At 40.7% G+C, this 25,263-nt stretch overlaps 1 protein-coding gene across 6 annotated transcripts in view; it reads right to left on the reverse strand.

Annotated features, from left to right (window-relative positions):
• The window catches only part of MGAT5 (alpha-1,6-mannosylglycoprotein 6-beta-N-acetylglucosaminyltransferase), a 360,006-nt gene that overhangs the window by 106,963 nt on the left and 227,780 nt on the right, over nt 1-25,263 (reverse strand). For all 6 annotated transcript variants that reach the window (XM_024764088.1, XM_024764090.1, XM_024764087.1 and 3 more), the window contains 5 exons: nt 24,873-24,944; nt 22,743-22,904; nt 19,209-19,378; nt 15,439-15,573; nt 1,762-1,895 (listed from right to left, as the gene is read on the reverse strand). In XM_024764088.1, coding sequence (XP_024619856.1) covers nt 1,762-1,895; nt 15,439-15,573; nt 19,209-19,378; nt 22,743-22,904; nt 24,873-24,944 — 673 coding nt within the window. The remainder of the gene's footprint in view (nt 1-1,761; nt 1,896-15,438; nt 15,574-19,208; nt 19,379-22,742; nt 22,905-24,872; nt 24,945-25,263) is intronic.

Below are 25,263 nucleotides of genomic sequence, written 5' to 3' on the forward strand. Positions count from 1 at the left end.
AGAAACTATCCCTTTCCCAGGTTAACAAGAATTAATCTATTTTTCCATCTTTAGTTATATTGTAAGCAGTGAATTGATTTCAATTCAATCAATCAACACTGATGAAATCCTCCATTCATGGAGAATAAAAATAAGTTCTTTTGGACTCTGAATTCCAACATTCTAAAAGAGAACTTCTTTCTGGAAAAGCCTTCTATTTCTACGCCCCAGATATAGGGAAATACCATCCCACGGAGGGCATAGATATACCGTGTCATTTAAGTAGTGTTGGTCATTTTGGACACAACTAACATTTTATGTATGTGAAGTAACACACAAGCCACTTCTTAGGTTATTTTGTGTCACCTCATCGCAGCCCCTCAAAGTTACACAGCAGTGTCGACCCAAAGGTAACTCTAGCCATGTCTCACCATGCTGCCAGCCACCTGTCACCCACCATGCCCTATATTAGTTTGTCCCCTGAACTGTGCCCCCGTGACAGGCTATGATAGGATGACAGAGCTCCAGGAGCGGCAATAATAATGTCTACGATGCATACAGAACGCTCTCAAACACAGCTCTGAGCTAAAATGAACATTTAAACATGAGTCGATTTTTAAAATCACTTCCCCATCTGCCACAGACCTTCTTAATTCATCCTTCCTTCTCATACTTCACACCCAAGGATTAGTCCAATGTGTTCGCTGCTGCACTTAGTGAATCCGACAAAAGGTCACCTTCAGGTGGCTGCACGTGAGGGGGAAGGGTCAGTACATGGGGAAAAGGCACGGCAGAGGGCCTTGGGTTTTAAAGAAGGAAACAGATTCGCAGCTCAGATCCTAATTCTAGGATGGAAATCTCTGGATTAAAATTATTCCGATAATTTAGGAAAATGGAAATCTGCACTCTGAGTGTCCAAATGGACGTTGCTTAACTCGGGGGACCTTTCATTTCCAGAACAGGAATTCACCTCAACAAGGGGAATCACCAAGGTCTATGGACTTAAATGATAAATTCATTTTTGGCATGAATACTACAGGATTTGGTATTTGGCTTCACAGTCCTCAGCTAATTATAAAGAAATGAAGCTACGGGCAGGTAGACTGATGGCAACAACAAGAAATGGTGAATGTGGGAAAGGAACACAGAAAATTGTTGGAAGGCTACAGTTGGGGCCAGCGGGTTCATCTACTTTTAGCCTGTCCACTACATCACTTTACAAAATTATCACTGCTCGTGGCAACGTGGACACCACGTGAGCAAGAGAGGGTGAGATTTCATCCTAGGCCCAAAGTTTAAGAAGCCAGTAAGGTATGAAACAGTTTTAAATCGTTCCATTTTGAAAAGACTGACTTTTTTTTCTTTACCAAGGTTGATGCTTAAATAATGAACATTTAATTACTTGGAAAATGTATGCACATGGAAGACCTCATCCCTCTTGAATCATCAAGTGGACCCTAAACAGTGTCTGTGTCGCATGAAGCATGTTTACTGCCCGCCGAAGTCCATCCAAAGTCCTTTCCCAGATGGTTTCCAGTGACACCTCATATGGAATATTTTTCTCCAGAACATTTCTAAGGTTTTTTACAAAATGTTCACATAGCCTTTCAATTCCGGTTTTAAAAAAAATCCAGTTATTCCCAAGAAAAAAGGTTCCACAGCACCCATTTCTACAGCTAAGGGCTCCGGGAATCACAGCTGAAAACACATGGTGGCCTCATTTCTTTTCCCATTTGTCTTCAGCGGCATTCTGGAAAGTAGAGGTAAGACACAACTACTCACGGAACATGGTGTAAAACTGCTGCGGGTTCAGGTTCCACTTGCCCCAGGGGGTCTTGTGGCCTTTCAACTGGGCATAGTTGGCATGGTTGAACTCTGGTTCGGTGCCGAATGAGTCCAGGACACGCAGCATGCACCTGAAAGATAAAAGACGCCATGGGTAAAACTACAACCTTGACCCCAAAGTCAAAGAAACAAAAGCTCTACTCCCTCAGGGACCAACAAAGATGGACAAATCCTTTAAACTGAATGCCACTGGGCAGGAATTGAGAGGTTTTATACTAGCATGTCTACCAAACATCCCCACACGTGGCTTCTGAGCCAGAGCCATCACAAAGCTCATATAATCTGCTCTAGAGGAGTTGACTAATCACAGAAGATGCTCCAATACCAGCGAAATAGAAAGCTCCCAACAGCTGGAACTGCAGACCGCCATGGTCACTGCTGTACCCCTAGCCTGGGCTGACCATACAGTGGTGCCTAATGGACAACTGTGGAAGAAATAAAGAACTACCATGTTTAGAGGTTACTATGTCCCCCCAAATTCATATGCTGAAATCCTAAGGAGGTGGTATTAGTAAATGGGCCTTTGGGAGGTGATACGGTCATGAGGGTGGAGCCCTCATAAATGGGAATAGTGTTTTTATAAAAGAAATTCCACAGAACTCCCTAGCGCCTTCCACCGCATGAAGACACAATGAGAAGTCTGCGACCTCACCTGACCATGCTGCCACCCTGATCTCAGACTTTCAGCCTCCCGAAATGTAAGCAACACGTATCTGCTATTTATAAGCCCCCCAGGCTGTGACGATCTGGTACAGCAGCCTGGGCAGACTGAGACGGAGGTCTTATTCTGCTTAGAGCACATGGCATGTCCTGTCTCCTTCAACAACTATTCAAGATTTTCATCAACTAACTACAGTACCTGATTTTAGGTAAAGCTTAGAATCTCACTCAATAGGCAGTGGTGATTTTTATGTATTTGATAGTAAGAGGGCATTATTGTTTTCTCCCAGAGCTCAAAAAGAAGTGAAACTGACAATGTTTTGTTTGGCTATTCGACAAAAGCCTTAGCACAGCATCAATCAAACCTGGTCTATCGCCTGTTTTTGTATGGCCTTCTAGTTAAGAATGTTCTTTACATTTTTAAATGGTTAGAAAAGAAAAGGGAGAATATTTTGTGATGGGAAAATTATACGGAATTCAACTTTCAGTGTTCAAAAATAAAGTTTTATTTGAACTAGCCAAACCTATTTGTTTCTGTACGTCTATGACTGATTTCACACAGTAGCAGGAGACGTGGTAGCTGCAACAGAGACCACATGGTCAAGCAAGGCCTAAAATATTTACTCTCTGGCTCTTTACAGAAAAAGCCTCCTGACCACTGTTTTGGAGTGCATAAAGAATGACCAATCGGAAGAAAGGAATCAATACTAAAACAGAATTTATTGATTTTGGTTACATTTATTTCATCACTGATTCTCAAAACACTGATGTAAATTTAACTCATGACTGGCCAATGAAAAAGCACTATTTTCTGTTGTTATGTATCAGTAATAATTCTGAATGGCTCTTACTGGACCAATAAGCATAAAAGTAAATGAAGATAGAGCCCACATTTTAGAATCAGATGACGGCAATGACTTTTAAGCATCTGATTCACTTTCTTTCTTCCTTTCCCCACTAGGAGGAAGTCCATCTTCCAATTATTTTTACATTAATGCATATTGCAGAAAAAAAGAATGCAAACGCCAGATAGGATTTTCCAGGAAGAGCAACAGTAAACTGTCATTTTAGTGTGATGATTTTCACATCAGAGCTCAGCACTATTTGTCTAGACAAGGAAGAAAAGAAAGAGGGGAGGCAAGGTGGAAGGAGCGCGGGCCAGGACCACAAAGTTAAATACAAACCGACCCCAGAAACAGTGTCCTTCTTCTGGATTCCCATGTGGCTCTCAAGGAACATTCGATCCTCACAGTGACTAGATATATATGTATAAATAACTGAATCGCTTTGCTGTACACCTGAAACTAACACAACACTGCAAAACAACTATACTTCAATAAAAAAAAAAAAAGAAAGAAAACAGCTGGGATGGTGGTGGCAATGTTGCCAAGGTCACTATGGGAGAGGGGCGGAGGGGCTGGAGGGACTCACACTGACAACTGGGGCTGGGGAAGGTTCGGCTCCCTCAAGAGGGACAGAGCTGGGATTCAAAGGTGAGAGCGCCCTGAGCAGGCACAGCAGGGAGAAACAGGCCACCCTCATCAGAGAAACCTTTGCCTTGAAGGCTCTGGCTACCTCCACTTGTTTGTAATTGACTGACCGTCTCTAGCTTGTGACTCTGTATTTAACTTGGAGTTTTAGTGGTGTTATTTTAAATGTGGATAACTAAAACAAACCATGATGAGTAAAGATGCCTGGCAGGAGCCTAACTCCTGAAATCTTGGACTTTTATTACATGGGGCCTATATGTATGCTATGTGAGGCTGGCTTCTACTCAACGGAAGGCTACAGAATGAATGATGGGATGCGTGAGATACTTATAACTCTACATGCTTTATACTTGAAGCTTTGGTTTGGGAGTTGTCTGATTTTTTTAGCTTATCTGGGTTTGTCTTATAAACCCAAGGCAGGAGACTGATCTCTGTCTAGGACAGAGGAGGCTGAACAATTATAGTCTTCCCTCTTCAATCACTTTCTACACCTGTGTGTTTTGGAATTGGGTGTGTGCCGGTAGTATTGATGCTGTTCCTCTAATGTCTTCTGTGTGTCTGGAGCATCAAGAACAGACTGATGACTTAAAAAGATATTTGCCTCGCTGCCCGAGGCAGCTGGCCTCCTAACAGGGCTGGCTGCAGCAATGGCAAAGGATTTCTGGAACATTCTCTCTGCACTAAGCCACACTATTACGAGATGGACGCTCACAACCTCCTTGCCAGGACCTACTTCCTAATTTGGAGTTTGATGTAAAACATGGTATGTCTTGGACTATTTGCATCTCACTTTCCTGTGTGTTATCCATGCTCAGCAAAGGCCTCACATGAAGCAAAACGGATATGAGTTTTGCAGTACCTAGCAGAATACTAGTCGCATTTAGGTATTTAATAAATGTTTCATCGAATGTCCTGGGTCCCTATATAAGTTGGACAGAATTTATAAATATTTTCCCAAGATCAACAGGAATCATAGATTTGCTCCTAAATAAAAAAACCCAATGATACCTTTACATTTAATAGAATTCTTATCATCTTCCATCACCCAAGATGAATACAGAGAGCGCCGACAATTTCTAATCTTTAAAAGGGAAAGAAATGGGCAAGAAACTTTCTAGAGGACCTGCTTGGCCTCTGGAGGAGATCTTAGGCTGCATGAGACCACAAAGACGGCAGCACTGAAGTCCTAACAGACCTCCTGCCAGCTAATATCACTAACACAGATGATTTATTAAAGAAAGGAGGGATAAAACACTCTTCCATAAAATCCCCTCAGAGAAAATATGCCTTTTCATCCAACAAGAACCAAATACCAATCAATGGTGACCATTTTAATAATAAAATCATCCGTTTTAATTGACCTAAACGCTACCACTGAGAACATATTTCCACCCAAACAGCCGTTCTTAATCATGAGAATATGTAAGTCTAGGGACGCTCAGTTCCTTTTGCAGATTTATCAGATGCCTGTCAGTCACAAAACGCCAGAGAAAAACAGCTTTCTTTTTTTCAATGCTGTAGCTAAAAAGAGAAAAAAAGTTTATTTACAAGGCCTATTAGCAACAAGAAATATGGCTACTCCCATAGAGCAGAGAACATTTATGGTGGCCCGTGATTCATGAAGATTTCAAAAAAGCAACAAACCAAAAAACAGGACAAACCTGATGCAGAAGGTATGGTGCTATCCTGGACCAAACCCAGATTTTTAGCTTGCTTTTTCATGAAACTGCAGGCACACCTCATTTTATTGTGCTTCACGCTTTTGCGCTTCGCAGATACTACACTTTTTACGAATTAAAGGTTTGTGGCAACCCTGCATCATCAGAGGTTGGTTAGCATTTTTTAGCAACAAAGTATGTAAACCTTTTTTTCCCTTTCCAGTTTTATACTGAAATATAATTGACACACAGCACAGAATATGTTTCAGGTGTACAGCATAATGATTTGATTTATATACAACATGGAATGACTACCACAAGTTTAGTAAACAACCATCATCGTAGAGATACAAAATAAAATTAGTTTTCCTTGTGATAAGAGCTCTTGGGTTGTACTTACTTATCTTAGAGCTGCAAGTTTATACCTTTTGACTCCCCCTCCCCCAACTCCCCCTCCCCCCGCCCCCTTCCTCTGGTAACCACAAATCTGATCTCTTTTTCCATGAGTTTGTCTTTGTTTTCGAAGTATAACTGACCTATAGCACTATGCCAGTTCCTGGTGTGTAGTATAGTGATTCCGTATTTCTGTACATTACAAAACGATCACCATGATAAGCCCAGTTACCACCTGTCACCACACAAAGATATTACAATATTATTGATTATATTCTCTGTGCAGTTCATACCTGTGAAAGGATTTTTTAAATTAAGGTATGTACTTTGGGATACATGTCCTTTATACAATGGAATATTACTCAGCCATAAAAAGGAACAAAACTGGGTCATTTGTAGAGATGTGGATGGACCTAGAGTCTGTCATAGAGAGTGAAGTAAGCCAGAAAGAGAAAAACAAATATCATATATTAATGCATATATGTGGAATCTAGAAAAATGGTATAGATGAACCTATTTGTAGGGCAGGAATAGAGATGTAGACGTAGAGAACGGACCTGTGGACACATGGGGGAAGGGGAGGGTGGGACGAACTGGGAGATTAGGTTTGACATAAATACACTACCATGTGTAAAACAGATAGCACACAAAATTGTAAAGCAATTATGTTCGAATAAATAAATAAATGTATGTATTTTTTTAATACATAATGCTGTTGCATACAATAGACTACAGTATAGTATAAACATAACTTTTATGTGCACTGGGAAACCAAACATATTGTGTGACTCACTTTACTGTGATACTCGCTTTATTGTAGTGGCCAGGAGTCAAACCCTCAGTATCTTTGAGGTCTGCCTGTGTATCCAAAAGGCAATGAAAAGTGGGTAGTCTCCTCTCAATGAATCCCTTTACTCTGCCCAAGACCATTTCACTGCCCAGTGAGAAAATCACTGCCACTGCAAAGAAATTCCACAACAATGGGTGTTCCCCCCCACTCTGTTTTTGAGAAGATTCTTAATATTTTGAATTTTCATTGTTTTCTTTTCTATTATGGTTTATTATAGGATGTTGAATATACTTTCCTGTGCTATAAAACAGGACCTGTGGTTTATCCATTCTATATATAATAGTTTGCATCTGCTCATCCCAAATTCCCAGTCCATCCCTCCCCCACCCTCACCCCACAACCCCCAGCAACCACAAGTGTGTTCTCTATGTCTGTAAGTCTGTTTTGTAGATAAGTTCATTTGTATCATATTTTAATTTATTTACTTATTTTAAAAAATTAACTTGTTTTTGGCTGCATTGGATCTTCATTGCTGTGCGCGGGCTTTCTCTAGTTGTGGCGAGCGGGGGCTACTCTTCGTTGTGGTGTGCAGGCTTCTCGTTGTGGCTTCTCTTGTTGCGGAGCATGGGCTCTAGGCACGCGGGCTTCAGTAGTTGTGGCGTGCCGGCTCAGTAGTTGTGGCTTGCAGGCTCTACAGCGCAGGCTCAGTAGTTGTGGCACACAGGCTTCGTTGCTCTGTGGCATGTGGGATCTTCCTGGACCACGGCTCAAACCCGTGTCCCCTGCATTGGCAGGTGCATTCCTAACCACTGTGCCACCAGGGAAGCCCCCGTGTCATATTTTAGATTCCACATATAAGTGATATCATATTGTATTTGTCTTTCTCTTTCTCACTTACTTTGCTTAGATTTGATGATAATCTCTAAATCCATCCATATAGCTGCAAAATGCATTACCATTAAGTGCCCAACATACAAACCTTCAAGTTGCAAACTTTCAGAGATGAGAACATATTATAAACCTATTACAGTACAGTACTATATAGCCGATTGAGTTAGTTGGGTACCTAGGCTAACTTTGTTGGACTTATGAACAAATCGGACTTATGAATGCACTCTTGGAATGGAACTCGTTGGTATGTAGTGGACTTACTGTATTTCATTCTTCTTCATGGCTGAGTGATATTCCATTTAAATATATACCACTTCTTCTTTATCCATTCATACGTCGATGGACGTTTAGGTTGTTTCCATGTCTTGGCTATTGTAAATAGTGCTGCTATGAATATAGGGGTGCAGGTATCTTTTCGAATTTGAGTTTTGTCCAGATACATGCTCAGGAGTGGGGTTGTCGGATCGTGTGGCAGCTCTAGTTTTAGTTTTCTGAGGAATCTCCATACTGTTCTCCATAGTGGCTGCACTAAATTACATCCCCACCCTCAGTGTAAGAGGGTTCCCTTTTCTCCACACCCTCTCCAGCATTTGTTATTTATAGACTTTTTAACGATGGCCATTCTGACTGGTGTGAGGTGGTACCTCACTGTTGTTTTCATTTGCATTTCTCTAATAATTAGTGATGTTGAGCATCCTTTCAGGTGCCTACTGGCCATCTGTATGTCATCTTTGGAGAAATGTCTATTCAGGTCTTTTGCCCACTTTTTGTTTGGGTTACTAGATTAATCCCTTATTGAACACACCATTTGCAAGTATTTTCTCCCAGTCGGTAGGTTGTCTTTTCATTTTGTTCATGGTTTCCTTTGCTGTGCAAAAGCTTATAAGTTAAATTAGGTCCCATTTGTTTATTTTTGCTTTTATTTCTATTGCCTTGGGAGACTGACCTAAGAAAACATTGCTACGATTTATGTCAGAGAATGTTTTGCCTATGTTCTCTTCCAGGAGTTTAATGGTATCATGCCTTATATTTAAGCCTTTAAGCCACTTTCAATTTATTTTCGTGTATGGTGTGAGGGTGTGTTCTAGCCTCACTGATTTACATGCAGCTGTCCAACTTTTCCAACACCACTTGCTGAAGAGACTGTCTTTTCCCCACTGTAGATTCTTGCCTCCTTTGTTGAAGATTAATTAACCGTAGGTGTGCAGGTTTATTTCTGGGCTCTCTGTTCTGTTCCACTGATCCATATGTCTGTTTTTGTGCCAATACCATGCTGATTTGATTACTGTAGCCTTCTAGTATTGTCTGAAGTCTGGGAGGGTTATGCCTCCTGCTTTGTTCTCTTTCCTTAGGATTGCTTTGACAATTCTGGGTATTTTATGTCTCCATATAAATTCTAGGATTGTTTGTTCTAGTTATGTGAAAACTGTCATCGGTTATTTCATACGGATCAAATTAAATCTGTAGATTGCTTTGGGTATTATGGTCATTTTAACAATATTATGAATTTTCATTTCTTTCAATTCTAGAGGACTTCCAATCTGGAATAACCTTGGACATTAAAGTTAATAGTACTAAACTATAAACTAACCTGAAATGGAGAAACCTAGGTCAGGCCACTAAAGATGCATTTATTGGTTAAGTTAAAGAACACATCAAAACATCTCTTTACAGAATAACAATAAAAAAGAAACATATGAAGGGACTTCCAAGTTGTACTAACTGAAAGATTTCCGAGTGCTCTCTTAGGAAGGTGATTCAAAATAAAACGTAGGTCAATACATACTACCAGTTGGTATAGCTGGTACTAATTTCATGATTTTTACCCAAATTCATGACCATTGACACTATTAAATAATTATGGGGCTTCCCTGGTGGTGCAGTGATTGAGAGTCCGCCTGCCGATGCAGGGGACACGGGTTCGTGCCCCGGTCCGGGAAGATCCCATATGCCGCGGAGCGGCTGGGCCCGTGAGCCATGGCCACTGAGCCTGTGCGTCCAGAGCCTGTGCTCCGCAACGAGAGAGGCCACAACAGTGAGAGGCCCGCGTACCGCAAAACAAAACAAAAATAATTATGATGTTTAGTTAAATGTATTCACCTTTTAAAATTTATTGGAAACTTTTATAGACCACAAATAAAAGACAGTATCAACTGTAATAAATGGAAGACACAAAAAAGCACATTACTATTCTTCCCTTTTGTGATTATTTTTTTAGACTATACTCCGTTAAAAGTTACTACAAAATAATTCCCTGTGCTTATCTATTTTATACATAGTCATTTGTATCTCAATACAATACCCCTATCTTGCCCCACGCCCCTTTCCTCTCCCCACTGGTAACCACTAGTTTGTTTTCTGTATCTGTGAGTCTGTTTCTCTTTTGCTGAATATGTTCATTTTATTTTTTAGATTTGGCATATAACCGATATCATACCACATGTGTCTTTCTCTGTCTGACTTACTTCACTAAGCATAATATTCTCTAGGTCCACTGATATTGCTGCAAATGGAAGAATTTCATTCTTTCTTTTTTATCACTGAGTAGTATTCCACTGTATATATATGCCACTTCTTCTTTATCAATTTGTCTACTGAAAGACCCTTAGGTTGTTTCCATACCTTGGCTATTGAAAATAGTGCTGATATGAACACTGGGGTGCACATATCTTTCTGAATTAGTGTTTTCAACTTTTTTGGATATACACCACAGCAGTGGAATTGCTGCATCATATGGTAGCTCTTTTTTAGGTTTTTGAGGAACCTTCGTACTGTTTTCATAGTAGCTACACCCATTTACTTTCCCACCATGCTGCTTGGGTTACTAAAGCTTTGTAGTATAGACCAGCAGTCCCCAACCTTTTTGACACCAGGGACCGGTTTCGTGGAAGACAATTTTTCCACGGATCAGGGATGGGGATGGTTCAGGCTGTAATGCAAGTGACGGGAGTGGCAGATGAAGCTTCACTCACTCACCTGCCTGCCGCTCACCTCCTGCTGTGTGTGGCCTGGCTCCTAGCAGGTTGCAGACCAGGACTGGTCCGCAGCCTGGGGGTCGGGGACCCGTGGTATAGACTGAATGAAGTCAGGAAGCGAAATACCTCCAGCTTTGTTCTTTTTCCTTGGACTGCTTGGCAATTCAGGTTCTTTTGTGGTTACACATAAATTTTACGAATATTTGTTCTAGTTCTGTGAAAAATGTTACGGGTATTTTGACAGGGATCACATTAAATCTGTAGATTGCTTTGAGTGGCATGGCCATGTTAAAAATATTAATTCTTCTAATCCAAGAGTGCAGGGTATCTTTCCATTTCTTTGTATCATCTTCATTTTCCTTCATCAATGTTTTACAGTTTTCAGAGTATAGGTTTTTCACCTCCTTGGTTAAGTTTATTCCTAGGAATTTTATACTTTTTGAAGCGATTTTAAACAGGATTGTTTTTTTTACTTTCTCTTTCTGATAGTTCATTATTAATGTATAGAAAAGCAACAGATTTCTGTATATTGATATTATATCCTAAAACTTCTCTGAATTTATTAGCTCTAATAGTTTTTTGGTGGAGACTTAAGGATTTTCTACATAAAGTATTATGTCATCTGCAAATAGTGACAGTTTTACTTTTTTCCTTCCAGTTTGGATGCTTTTTTTTTTTTTTTTTTTTTTTTTTTTTGGGGTTGGGATTCTAATACTACGTTAAATTGAAGTGGCGAGAGGGGGCATCCTTGTCTTGTTCCTAAATTTAGAGGAAAGGCTTTTACCTTTTCAACACTGAGTATGATGTTAGCTGTGGGTTTGCCATAAATGGCCTTTATTATGCTATGTTACATCTATAACCAATTTGATGTGTGTTTTTACCATAAATGGATGTTGTTTTGTCAGCTGCTTTTTCTACTTCTAGTGAGATGATGATGTGATTTTTATCCTTCTGTTTGTTAATGTGGTATATATCACATTGAATGATTTGTGAATATTGAACCATCCTTGTGTCCCTGGAATAAATCTCACTTGATCATGGTGTATGATTCTTTTTATATAATGTTGGATTTGGTTTGCTAATATACTGTTGAGGATTTTTGCATCTATATTCATCAAAGGTATTGGCCTGTGATTTTCTTTTTTTGTAGTGTCTTTTCTGGTTTTTGTATCAGGGTAATGGTGGAATTATAGAATGAATTTGGGAGTGTTCCCTCCTCTTCAATTTTGTTTTTGAAATAGTTTGAGAAGGGTAGGTATTAGTTTTTCTTTATGTGTTTGGTAGAATTCCCCTGTGAGGCTGCCTAGTCCTAGACTTTTGTTTGCTGGGAGTTTTTTTTTGTTTGTTTTCCAAATTCAATTTCACTACCAGTGATCGGTCTGTTCAAATGGTCTGTTTCTTCTTGATTCAGTCTTGGCGTGTTGTATGTTTCTAGAAATGTGTCCGTTTCTTATAGGTTGTTCACTTTGTTGGCATTTAACTGTCCGTAGTACTCTTATGATTTTTTGGATCCCTGCTGTACTGGTTATTCCTCCTCTTTCATTTCTTCTTTTGTTTATTTGGGTCCTCTCTCTTTTCTTCTTGGTGAGCCTGGATAAAGGTTTATCAATTTTATTTAACTTTTCAAAAAACTAGCTCTTGGTTTCATTGATCTTTTCTATTTTTTTGGTCTCTCTTTTATTTATTTCCTCTCTGATCTTTATTATTTTCCAACTTCTGCTGACTCTGGGCTTTGTTCTCCTTTTTCTAATCCTTTTAGGTGGTAAGTGGGGTTGTTTGAGAATTTTCTTGTTCCTTGAGGAAGGCTCATATCACCATAAACTTCCCTCTTCAAACTGCTTTTGCTGCATCCCATACATTTTAGAGACTGTATTTCCATTTTCATTTGTCTCAAGGTATTTTCTGACTTCCTCTTTTTTCTTTGATCCATTGTTTTTTTCAGTAGCATGTTGTTTAGTCCCATGTGTTTGTTCTTTTCCCATTTTTCTTTCTGCAATTGATTTCTAGTTTCATACCATTGGGGTCAGAAAAAATGCTTGATATGATTTCTATCCTCTTGAACTTGCTGAGACTTGTTTTGTGGCCTAGCATGTGATTTATCCTGGAGATGTTCCACGTACACTTGAAAAGAATGTGTATTCTACTGTTTTCAGATGTGATGACCTGTAGATATCTATTAAGCCCAACTGCTCTATTGTGTCATTTAAGATCACTGTTGCCTTACTGATCTGTCCATTGATGTAATGGGGTGTTAAAGTCCCCTACTATTATTGTCAATTTCTCCCTTTATGTCCGTTAGTATTTGCTTTATGTATTTGGGTGCTCCTGTACTGGATGCATACATGTTAACCGGTGTACTACCTTCGTCTTGTATCAATCCCTTTATCGTTATATAATGCTCTTCTTTTTCTTTTATTATAGGCTTTGTTTTAAAAGTCTATTTTGTCTGACATGAATACTGCTACCCCAATTTCTTGCCATTTCTGTTTGCATGAAATATCTTTTTCCATCCCCTCACTTTCAGTCTGTGCGTGTCTTTAGCTTTAAAGTGAGTATCTTGTAGGCAGCATTTAGATAGATCTTTTTTAAATCCAATCAGCCACCCTATGTGTTTTGATTGGGCCATTTAGTTCAATGGCATTTAAAGTAACTATTGATAGATATGTACTTACTGCCATTTTATTACTTGTTTTCTGGTTGTTTTTTTTGTAGTTTTCTGTTCATTTCTTCTTCTTTTTGTTTCTTCCCTTGTGGTTTGATGATTTTCTTTAGTAGTATGCTTCTGTTCCTTTCTTTATATGTTTTGTGTATCTATTGTAGGTTTGGGATTTGTGATTACCATGGGGTTCTATGTTGAGAATTGTTTCCCTCGCTCTGCTCAGATGCAGCCTTGGGTCCAAGTACCCTTTTGCCCCTCACAGTCATTCATTGCCCCCAATCTCCTCCACCCCTGCCTTGCTGCGGCACCCTTGGCAGTTGGAGCCTGCGTGACCTCTCAGCATGTACCGGAGGGTGAGTTGTGGTTGAGTGGCTGCCGTGAGAGGTCTGGGCTGCTTCTGATGCACTGCTTGAGTAAGTGCCAACAATGGCCACCGCCTCCCCCACTGCCCAGGCTCCATCCTGGGAACAGGTCGCCTCTGTGTCCCACAGTCTCCTCTCTCGTTGTGGCCACCCCAGCTCCAGTGCCATCTTGTGACATGGAGTAAGTGGGGCTAGAGCACTTGCTGGGCTAGGGCGGGCACGTGCTGAGACAGCTGCAGGAAACCTCTGTCCGTCCTCTCTGCCCTGCCTCAGGGGCAAGCCAGGGCACACATGCTCCTCACAAGCAGGGTCTAGGCCTTCTACAGCCCTCCTGTTGGTGCTAGTGGTCCTCCAACCTAAAAGGGGGGCTTGTTTCCCCTGTGTATAACCCCACGACTCAGGTGCCCAATCTGTGGCTCTCACCGCTCACTTCCCAGGGCAGGTCTCCACTTGCGCAATCTCCCTTTTCCTCTGAGTGCCCTCCCAGGGGTCCCTACCTGATCCCTTTTCTTCCCTTCCTACCCGATTACATGTGAATCTTTCTTACGGTCTTGGTGGTACAGGAGTCTTTCTGCCAGTTTCCAGTTGGTTTTCAATGAGAATTGTTCCACAGTTAGATGTATTCTGGATGTGTACATAGGGGGAGGTGAGTCCCACATCGTCCTACTGGGCCATCTTGATCAATCCTCCATATTACTCTTCTTTAATAAGAATTACTAAACTCAAACTAGGTATTTTTTTTGCCTGCTGAGCATTGAGACTTACAGCTACTCTCATGCAAGTGTTAAAAGTAGTGTTGGAGATACAGTAGTATCAAACTAAGCCTTTTTTAGAAAGATTGAAAGGAAATTGAAAAAATTAAAAAACTTCATTATATAATTCAATGTTATTTAGTGTCATGCTCGTAAAATTGTTTCAAATGTTGTTCCATGTAAAATTGTTTCAAATACTAAACCATGGTCTCAAACCCACAAGAGGGAAACAGTGAGATCTTCTACTAATAAAAACTGTACACAGAGTAACACATGCGCTCTGGCGATACTAAGCACGAGGCTTATCTTTAAAAGTACAAGACCCCAGCATTCAGACAAGCTACGCCCAGATTTCTCTTCTAAGAATGACAAGAATACCGATGGGGGAGAGGGACAGAGAAATACGTCATCAACTCAAACCTAAGGAACACAAGAAATGACCCTGTCCATAGTTTATCAAAATCATTATTTGATTAAACAGATGAGATTAGTGTAGACAGACTGACAGAGGCAAGCTAAGTGTTAGGGAAGGTAAAAAGGAGGTTGGATATTTGTTTTCTATTTTTAAAAGAAATCAATGAAAATAATGAATAGCACTTGAAAGTCAAAAGGCACCGAGGAGAATCTGAACTTCAATTAGGAATGAGAAACACTCTACACAGGGAAGCAGCTGCATAGCACAGGGGGATCAGCTCCGTGCTTTGTGACCACCTAGAGGGGTGGGACAGGGAGGGTGGGAGGGAGACACAAGAGGGAGGAGATATGGGGATATATGTATACGTATAGCTCTTTCACTTTGTTATACAGCAGAAACTAATACACTGTTGTAAAGCAATTATACTCCAATAAAGATGTTAAAAATAGAGACAATTATTAAAAAAAAGAAAAAAAAGATAATATTTGATAAGCTTTTTCTACCAGCAACCATGCAACCCTTGTTAAATAAAAACCTCTAAAAACTTAAGAACAGTATGTAGCACTTACTGGTAATGAACCCAGGATGGTCCAAGAGTTTTCTTGAATTGAGCGAGTCCTACAATATCAATATAAATGAGCTCAACAATTCTGTCTCCTACAGTTGGGCAGCCAGATCGGTTTCCTACAACCTTCTTCATTATTCTAGAGAAAGGACAGAAGAGAGGGGAAAAAAAAATACAATTTACTGCAAGGTACTGCACTTAGCAACTTTAATAGGTAAATAAACATCCCAAGAATCCTTATCAGGGAGGATGGCATGGCCTTTCCCAATCAGCTGCCTATCCAAGTTCTGCCCACTCATCACGTCCATCCAAAGCCTCAATTCTGACTCTTGCAAAAGTAAATGGTTGTATACGAACACAGCCTTGGAAACCAAGGGAGATCTGGGTCTCAATCTGTCTCCATTTAATTTGCTGGTCAAGAAGATTAGGGAGGTCTTTAAGTACCGGTGACAGGGCCCGATGTGTTTTATTTAAACAGATCATTGCAGAAGCAACATGAAGCAGTGGTTCCCAAACATGCCTGCACATTAGAATCACCTGGGGATCTTTTCCAACTTCCCAAGCCCAGACCATATCCCAGACTAATTAAATCACACTCCACTGTCTAGCAGCTGTGAGATCTTAGAAAGTAACTTAACTTCTCTGAATCTGTCCTCATTTAAAACACACACACACACACACACACACAAAACAGGATTGGATACAGAGAAGACAGTAGGACAGCAACCTCAGGAATTCTTCAGGTAGTTAAATTAGGTATTCAGTGGAAAGTACCTATGCATACTAGATACTCAGTACCTATTAGTTTCACCCAGAGACTGTTCTTATCATACAGCCCTTACTGACCTCCTAAATGTCTTCCATCTCTAGCCTCTACAATATAAACTTCTTTCTGTACTGTCCTGTACTGTTTGCAAATTTCTTTTATGTCTAATTTTTCCTTCTGACTAGAATGAATCACAGAACTGACACTATAGTTTATACTTTTCATTATCCTTCCTTCCATCCACCCACCCATCCAAACCCACCCATCCATCCAAACCCACCCTTACTGAGCCAACATGCTTGATCGTACATCAATTTCACATGGGTGGGGCAAATAAGTGCTACCCATACTGCCATTCACCCAGAAGTCAGTCATCATTGGCCTTTGTATCCCTGCTCACACCCCGTAACAGTCCTTCACCAGATTATGGACACCCTGCTCCAAAGGGCAAGAGTCATCAATAGGGCTCTGCCCTAGAGCTCCATACTGACACTGCCCCAGGCACCCTTTTCTCCACTGGGCTTCTGAAAGAGGTAGGTTCCATATAACCAATTTCTTCCCAACGATTTGCAAATTTTTTCTGTAAAGGCCCAGGTAGTAAACACTTGCATCTCTGCAGGCCACACATTCTCCGTCACAGCTATTCAGCTCTGCTCTTGGAGAAGGAAAGCAGCCACGGGTGTGGCTTTGGGCCCGCGATACTTGATTAACAAAAAACGCACAGGGCTGCATTTGGCCTGCTCAGCCATCGTTGCTGACTCCTGGTCCACCCTGTATTCAGTGGTTCCCAAACCTGCCTGCACTTTGGAATTACCTGGAAGCACCAACAGATACTTATGCCTGAGTCCTACCCCCATAGGTTGTCATTTAATTAGTCTGGGATATGGTCTGGGCTTAGGGAGCCTAAAAAGATCCCCAGGTGATTCTAACGTGCAGGCATGTTTGGGAACCACTGCTCCATGTTGCTTCCACAAGTATCTACTCAAATAAAACACATCTGGCCCTGTCACCAGGGCCTAAAGACCTCCATAATCTTCTCGACCAGCAAATTAAGTCTCTGCCTGGTAGATCCCTAATACGCCTTTTCGGAGCTCCCTGGGGAGCGCCTATCCCCAGAGCTCCCATTGCACTCCATTTCTTTACCCCCGACTCATTCATTCATCCCTTCACTCATTTGTTCAGTAAATAGTTATGGGCACCCACTGTGTGCCAGGCACTGTTCTAGGTGCTCAATACACAGTGGTGAGCAATATTCACAGATTCCGCACTCCCTGTGCTGAGCACCCTCACCTCAATTAGAACTAATCCCATTGCAATTAGTGTCAATATTGTGCAACGTATCAGTGGTAATTATCAAAAGGTTGGCATCTCCTTGGCCACACGCTGGTCATCTCTGTATGTCCCATACCAAGAAGCAGCCCACAGAGAGCACAGAAGGAATGAACGCTCAACGTATGAAGGCACCCACTTCGTACGTTGTGTTCCCCAGTGTGTTTTAAAAGAAGCGGGAGGAAGGCAACAGGAGGCAGCTGTTAAAGGGACAAAAGTGGTGAAGAGCTCAGAAGACCTCAGGTTTATCGAGTTCTGAATGGAGCACTGCGCTCCGGTGGTCAAGAGCACAGGCTTTGAGGTCAGACAGAGGGCTCAAATCCTGGCTCTTCCATGTACTCTCCATGGGACTTTGAGGAAATCTTTTTTGGTCTGAATCTCAGTTTCCTCATCTTTAAAATGCAGAAAGCAACAGTGCCTACTTCCAGGTTTGCACTAAGGACTAAGTAACATAAAACATGTAAAACACTTAGTAACTGGTGCACGGGAAGCGCTCAACAAATGTTGGCTTTTTTTTTTTTAATATTTATTTTGGCTGCTGCGGGTCTTAGTTGCAGCACATGGGATCTTCGGTGAAGCATGCAGGATCCTTAGTTGCGGCATGCAGATTCCTAGTTGCGGCATGCATGCGGGTTCTAGTTCCCCGACCAGGAATCGAAGCCGGGTCCCTTGCGTTGGAAGCGTGGAGTCTTACCCACTGGACCACCAGGGAAAACCCCCAAATGTTGGCTCTTAATAGGCATCATCACTGTTATGGTTGTCGTAACTGTTGATACCACCACTGTAACTAAAGCCCGGCTCATGGTTTCAGTGTATGGAAACCATTTAACAAAAAGAGAGCTGACATTATTTTACGGATATTACTGCTTTCATCCCGATACTGCATCTAATCCGATGTGGACCTCAGACTTAACACAAGTGACCTCTCTGGGCATCAATGTTTTAGACAATAAAGTAGGAGCAGGGTGAGACATACATTGTCTAAACACCTCTTCCATTTCTAGAATGTTCCTTCAAACCATTTCTCTTGGAACAGTTGACATATTGCTAGATGTTAACTTGGCTGTTGGGTAGAGAGTCTCCATGGGCAGTTATTCAAGAAGGAGGGAAGGGGCTCTAAGCATTTCTGCTTAGCCAGTCGTGTCAATCTAAAAGGGATTAAGAGAGGGCTTGAGCTAGAAGCACATTTCAGTGAAATCAGAAAACCCAGGCAGAGTTGAAAGTGGGCTAACTGAAATAGGATTGGATCGGGGCTTTCGAGAAACTCATTCTATCCAAATTAAATTGCAAACCGGAATCTGCCCCGTTTGAAGATTTAGAAAGCTTGCTGTTGAGTGGGGAAGGGTATGAGTTTCAGCAAGAGACAGGGAATTAGGAAAGTCAATAATGTTGCCTGCTGCAGATGCTGGAAGCACCTCTAACAGCAAAGAATAAGCTCCTTAGTTTGAATTTTCTGGCATTCATTTATCAAGCCTCTGGAGCCTGCAGCTACAATGAAAACATATTAGCCTTTTCACAGTGTATGTATTTAGCTTCTGAAAATAATCTTCTTATCTCCTGTTTCGTGAATTATCACTTTCATTTTCCTCCACAAGAAATTACACACCAAGAGAGGGCTTTAAGAGTTTACAATTTCTTTTTTGTATTCTGATTTTAAAATTGAAAAATAATCTCCTTACTCCTTGAGCTCCGCCAGTGAAGCTGAAATCCTAATGTCATGGCCCAGTAAGTACAGAGATGTAATTAAATCACTCCACTGAACTAATTCACCAAGAGGGCCACCACTGAAAGCTGTCTCTGCAATCTTAAATCCAGATTCCTTAGTCAGGAGGCCCAGGTGAACAAGGACCTGGAAAAAAAAAAAAAAAGAAAGAAAAAAAAAAAAGAGGTACATACTGATTCCCGTCAGACAAAGTACAAACTCCACAGTAACCTACCCAAAAGCCACCACCAATCCCAAAGTCATGTTTACGTTCTAATGAAATCTCAACAGGGGGTAAACAATTTCTCTAGAAGGTACAGAGAAAGGAAGGACATGATTTTTCATTGTTGTTTTAGAGAAATAAAGTCATCACGCATTTGGTATGGCTATGAGTATGAGGTAGGGACAGATAATCTCCAAAAGTGGGGTACATTTGGAAAACTGGAATCAAAGGGGAGTCAAGCAGGACGATAAAGTATCTTTTAACTCTATTGGGCTTTTTCTCCACAGCTGGAACACGTTTAAGCTTTTAACACGGAAAATTTCAAACACTAACAAAAGCTGACATGACGATATAGTCAATTCCACTGTACTCAACAATTATTAACTTCAACAATGATTAACTCCTGACAAGTCTTATTTAATGTACATCCCTCATTTTCTCCCAACCCCTCTAGCTTATCTTACAGCAAATCCTAGACAGCCCAACCTTTCACCTGTAAATAGTTCAGTTGGCATTTCTAAAAGAAACAAACTTTCACTTAAAAAACAGAACCGTAACATCACCCCAACGCCCCTGACATAGCTATTAAATCCTTAGTATTACCCAATATCCAGTTAGTCTATACACTTGCTCAATTGTCACTTACTTTTGTCAAGAGCAGTTGGTTGAGTCAAGTCAAATAAAATGCACAAATTGTAATGCCTCATACATCTCTTCTTTAACCTACAGTGGTGCCCGATTATCCTTTTGGGGGGGATAGAGGCTTGTAATTTATTTGTCAAAGAAATTGGGTTGTATTTCCAATAGAGTCTCTCACACTCTAGATTTTGCTGACTGTGTAACAGATTCTTCTGTCCCTTGTGTTTATGGTAAATTAGTAATCAGATCTGCAGCCATGATCAAATTTGTATTTGATTTTTGGGGCAATACTACTTCACAGGTGGTGCCGTGTACTTCCAGCGGTGAGAACAAAATCTGGGTGTTTCTGTTTTGTGATGTTAGCAGCTACTGATGATCACTAACCAGATGCAATAATCCATTAGGGGTTGCAAATGGTGATATTCTATCATTCCTTCTGCATTCATTAGCCGCAACACTTCTATAAAGAGAAACTACCCCTCACGAAGGACAGCTTACATGGAAAAAACCTGGCAAATACTTGATTTTTTACTTGACAGTTTTCAAAATAACTAATTTGATCTTTAGCATACTCTAATGATGACCAATGAGGATTTAAAATATATATATATATTATAAAATCATGAATATAAGTATATTTGATGTGTTTCAATAACTGCAGTTATTTTTCTTACTGATTACCAAATTGTGCCATCTTGGGCAATGGGAGACTATTAAAGTTGGCTTCTAAGTTCTTTGACAAAACCCTAGTAGTCTTCAGTAGTTTCTTTGCTCTCTGACACGACAAGGCGTTCCAAGCTCATCTTGTACAACGTCTGTCTCAGGCCTTAATCAGCCATTTTTCCAAGAACCTTTTAGACCATTTAGTGAAAATGGTATTTAAAGATCAAAGCCTGGTGCCTAGCATACTCTAGATGATCACTGTTTACAGGCCTTTTCAGTGGACATAGCTAGAAAATTTATTTCTCCTCAAGGATAAAAATAATCATGAGTTCACAATGGTTTTTCCAATTCAAAGCCAGGATTACAGCAGCTTTATCAATTTTTATAACATTATCCATCTCACATCTGTTACTTCCTCTCTCCCACATTGAAAATTCCACTTCTCCAGGACACTAACATAATTGCTAATTTGCTTTATTCCAAGACACATAATGGATTCGGAAGGAGAATATCACCACCACCACCACCTCTTACAGGATTAGAAAAATTGTTTTAAGATATTTTTGCAGATTTTTTTTTTTATCATGTGTGATATCCCATCAGAAACGTTCAAAGTACTGTGCTCTGAAGTCACTAAGAATAGCCCTTCTCCGTGTGCTTAGAGTAAAAGTGGACACGTGGTCAGTTCATTTGCTTTATTTTTTCCTTATGATTTTGTTTTGTAATTAAATTGTTTTACACTTAAGTAAAATGATTCCAGTGTCAAATATACAAAGCAAGATATATTCAGAGAAGTCTAGTTTCTATACTTGTTGCCTCCACACTACCCCCTCTGACTCCCCTTATTAGACATCTTTTTATTGTGATGAAACATACATAACATAAGCTTTACCACTTTAACCATTTTTAAGTGTACAGTTCAGTGGCATTAAGTACATTCACATTGTCGTGCAACCATTACCACCATCCATCTCCTTTATTTTTAATTGCATGCTTTGCTATTCCATTTACAAAAATCTGAGCAAGAAGCATATATGTATATCATATATACATTATATATGTGTGTGTATATGTATATATCTATAGGTACACATGTAGGTGTAGATACAGATATATCGATAAATTCCTTCTTCCTTTTAAAAATAATGTTCACTATTCTCCACCTACCATGTCTTCACATAACAATATATCCTGGAGATAACTGCAGAGGATTATATAGAAATTACTCTTTCTTTTCATAGCTCACCTGGATCTATGACCACATACTCTTTCCTGGAGGACTCTTTGATGCCAGGATGTCTGGTCCTGCTGTCTCATAAACTCAAGGGATCTAAGCAAAACTGACTCATTAAACTGTGACTTGGGGTTCTGCAAGTGTATCTGTATTTTTGCCCCAAAGGTATCAAATGAAGTCAAATTAGGAATACTAAACTCATTTTTCATTTATTTTTAGACATGGGAACAGATTGTTTACTTTTCTCGTTTATTCTTCATCAGAATAGTTCATCTAACCTCATGGCCACTTGATGTATAACTAATAGGAACATAAGCAGAAGCACCACCAAACAGAACAGCAATGAAACTCACCAGTTAGTTGCCCAAATCCCAGAGCTGACACATACCAAGAATATGAAATTGTCATGATGATGTAAACAGGAAGTTCTTCCAGATTGTATTCCGGTAAAGAAGAGAGAATTAAATTTCCTCATGCCACTGACACAGAGTCAGAGGGTTCATAGCAAAATCTTACAAGCAGATATTCTGCCTGGCTTCACCCAAGAAACATGTGTACCAGTTCCTGCTAAGTATAATTACTGTAACCGGGGAAAAGGACACCCCAAAAAATGGCTGTACAAGAAGAGACTGCACAGATTCACCCTGAGGGAATATCATTTGAGACATGACATTTCTCTTAGTCTGTCTCCACGAAAATCAAATTTTCAAGAAAACTGGCACCCAACTGAAGTGAATTAATCAGAAACTCACTTTCTTCCGCTTTCTCTTTTCAAGATTCTGCTTCTCTGCCAAGGACTTGATTGCCTGGATCCACGCATCAGCCATTCGCCGGATCCGTAGTCTCATCCATCGGAATTCTTCATGCTTTTTCATCATACTGTACAGAATATTAAAATCCGTACGAATTTCTGCCTAGAAACAGAAATTTAATAAAAATGAGTAGAAGATAAGAGGTCCAAAAGCATAATGGTTTTCATGATGTGACATTTGAAAACATGAAAGACATAGTCAATTAAACACAGGGCTTCAAAAGTCTGGTCTGCTGAACAGCTTTGCTTGAAGCGCCCAGGACTGCAAATTGAGGCAAAGGCCTCTTGACTGCTGCGCGGCTATACGGGACATCATTAAAAAATCAGAAGTGGAGAAAAGCAGCACAGACGTGCAAAGCCCTGAGCTACGTCCAAAATGCATATTTTACAGTGAATGCTCTTGATACACCTTGAAATTCTCTGCACCCGAATTTACTGGCCCCTTGATCTACTGCAGGGTAGCAGACTCCTGGGAAAACTAAAGTCAATTATTAACAGGCTACCTGCCATTGTGCAGGCTGCCAAAAAGCCTCATTCTGTCCACAAAGTTAAGTAGGGAAATAAATGCTCATCTTCTAGTTTTGTCCCAATCCAAACAAACAGAAGTTTATTATTTTCTAAGGAATTTAAAAGCCAGGAATACCATTTTCCTACAGTAACTGAATAAAATTTCAAATTCAAGCCAAAAGGGCTTCCCTGGTGGTGCAGTGGTTAAGAATCCACCTGCCAATGCAGGGGACACGGGTTCAAGCCCCGGTCCGGGAGCAACTAAGCCCGTGCGCCACAACTACTAAGCCTGTGCTCTAGAGCCCGCGAGCCACAGCTACTGAAGCCCGTGTGCCACAACTACTGAAGCCCACACACCTAGAGCCCATGCTCCGTAACGAGAGAAGCCACCGCAACGAGAAGCCCGTGCACCACAACGAAGAGTCGCCCCCGCTCACCGCAACTAGAGAAAGCCCACGTGCAGCAGCAAAGACCCAACACAGTCAAAAATTAAACAAAAAAAAATTCAAGCCAAAATAACTTAAAAGTCAGGAAGACTACTTTTCTAAGATAGCTGGATGCAACCAGCAATTGAAATAACAGAGAAAAATAATAACACTAGTATTTTTTTCATATAACATCTAAATAAAACATTCACTAAATCCATCTTTCAGCAGTTACCATAGTTCATTCTAACACTCATCTGACAATGTCCTTGACTCAACAGTTTCCCAAGAATCCCATGGTCTAAGCGAGGCTCGGCAAACTCTGGCTCTTGGACCAAATCCCCCTCGCTACGTAAAGTTTTATCAGAACACAGTCAAGCCCACTCATTTACACATTGCCTAGGGCTGCCCTGTGCCACCGGTCAGAACTGAATAGTTGCAACAGAGATCTGGCCTGCAAAGATGAAAATATTTACTATCTGGCCTGTCACAGAAAAAAATTAGCTGATCCCTGGGGTGAAGAATAAAGACTTGAGCTTTTAATACAAAGCTTTTCCAGCCCCTACCTACCTTTCCCATTTCATCTTCATTCCAGCTCATCCAAACCCCTATGGCCTTGTCCCACTGAACCAGGCTCTACTCCCTGAAAATGCCATGCTCTCGTACAGGCACCTGTCCCCCTGCCACCAGAGACATCTTTCTCTCCTTGACCTCGTATAAACTCATTCAGCGCTTTAAATTCAACTCCAAGGTCATCTTCTCTTTACATGCTCTCCTGACCCATGCAGGCTGAGATCGCCACTTCTTTATTAATTTCCATGGGCCTATGTTTCAGTGTTGACACAGTCATTATTTACAACCATCACCCTCATTATTAAATCACTGGGCGCCTCCATGTCTGGCACCAGGTCTTATTCGTATCAGTAGCCCATCACGTAGGAACCCTCAGCGAACTGCTCAATAAATAAACATATGCTAACTGGTTGACTGATTTGGTCACTCAGACTTCCACAGGGCTGGGGATAGAAGTTCTTCCGTTTACCGTTATTTCAGATTACAGCTGGCAGAAGACTCCACATGTATCACTTGACATCATACTCAAATCAAAAGCCTAGTAAGAGGTTTCCAAAATCACTTACCAATGAATTACGATCAGCTTCTTCGTAGGGATTTTTTGCTCTCCAAGGTAAATGAGGACACCAATTTTCAACCTGAAAAACAGAAATCAGAGACACTAAGTATGCTGGTGCATCTGTAAATGAATTAATGTCTGTGCAAAGTTCCAAGCACAGTTCCTGGTACACAGGAAGTGGGTTAAGTGGGTTATTACTATTATCGGTCAGACTCCCACACTTTTAGCTAGCCATCCAGAGGCAGGGCCCCTCTCAGATGAAACAATAATTAGCCAAGGTCCAAAGGAGTGTATCATGAAACTTCACATCTGTCCTTCAAAGACTTCACAGTGACTGATTCCTTAATCATTTAATCCTCGAACTTCTACACAGAAGGAGAGGGGGTCTTGCAGCAGAA

This window comes from Neophocaena asiaeorientalis, unplaced genomic scaffold (assembly GCF_003031525.2).
Source record: "Neophocaena asiaeorientalis asiaeorientalis breed wild unplaced genomic scaffold, Neophocaena_asiaeorientalis_V1.1 scaffold102, whole genome shotgun sequence".
Classification (NCBI taxonomy): Eukaryota; Metazoa; Chordata; class Mammalia; order Artiodactyla; family Phocoenidae; genus Neophocaena; species Neophocaena asiaeorientalis.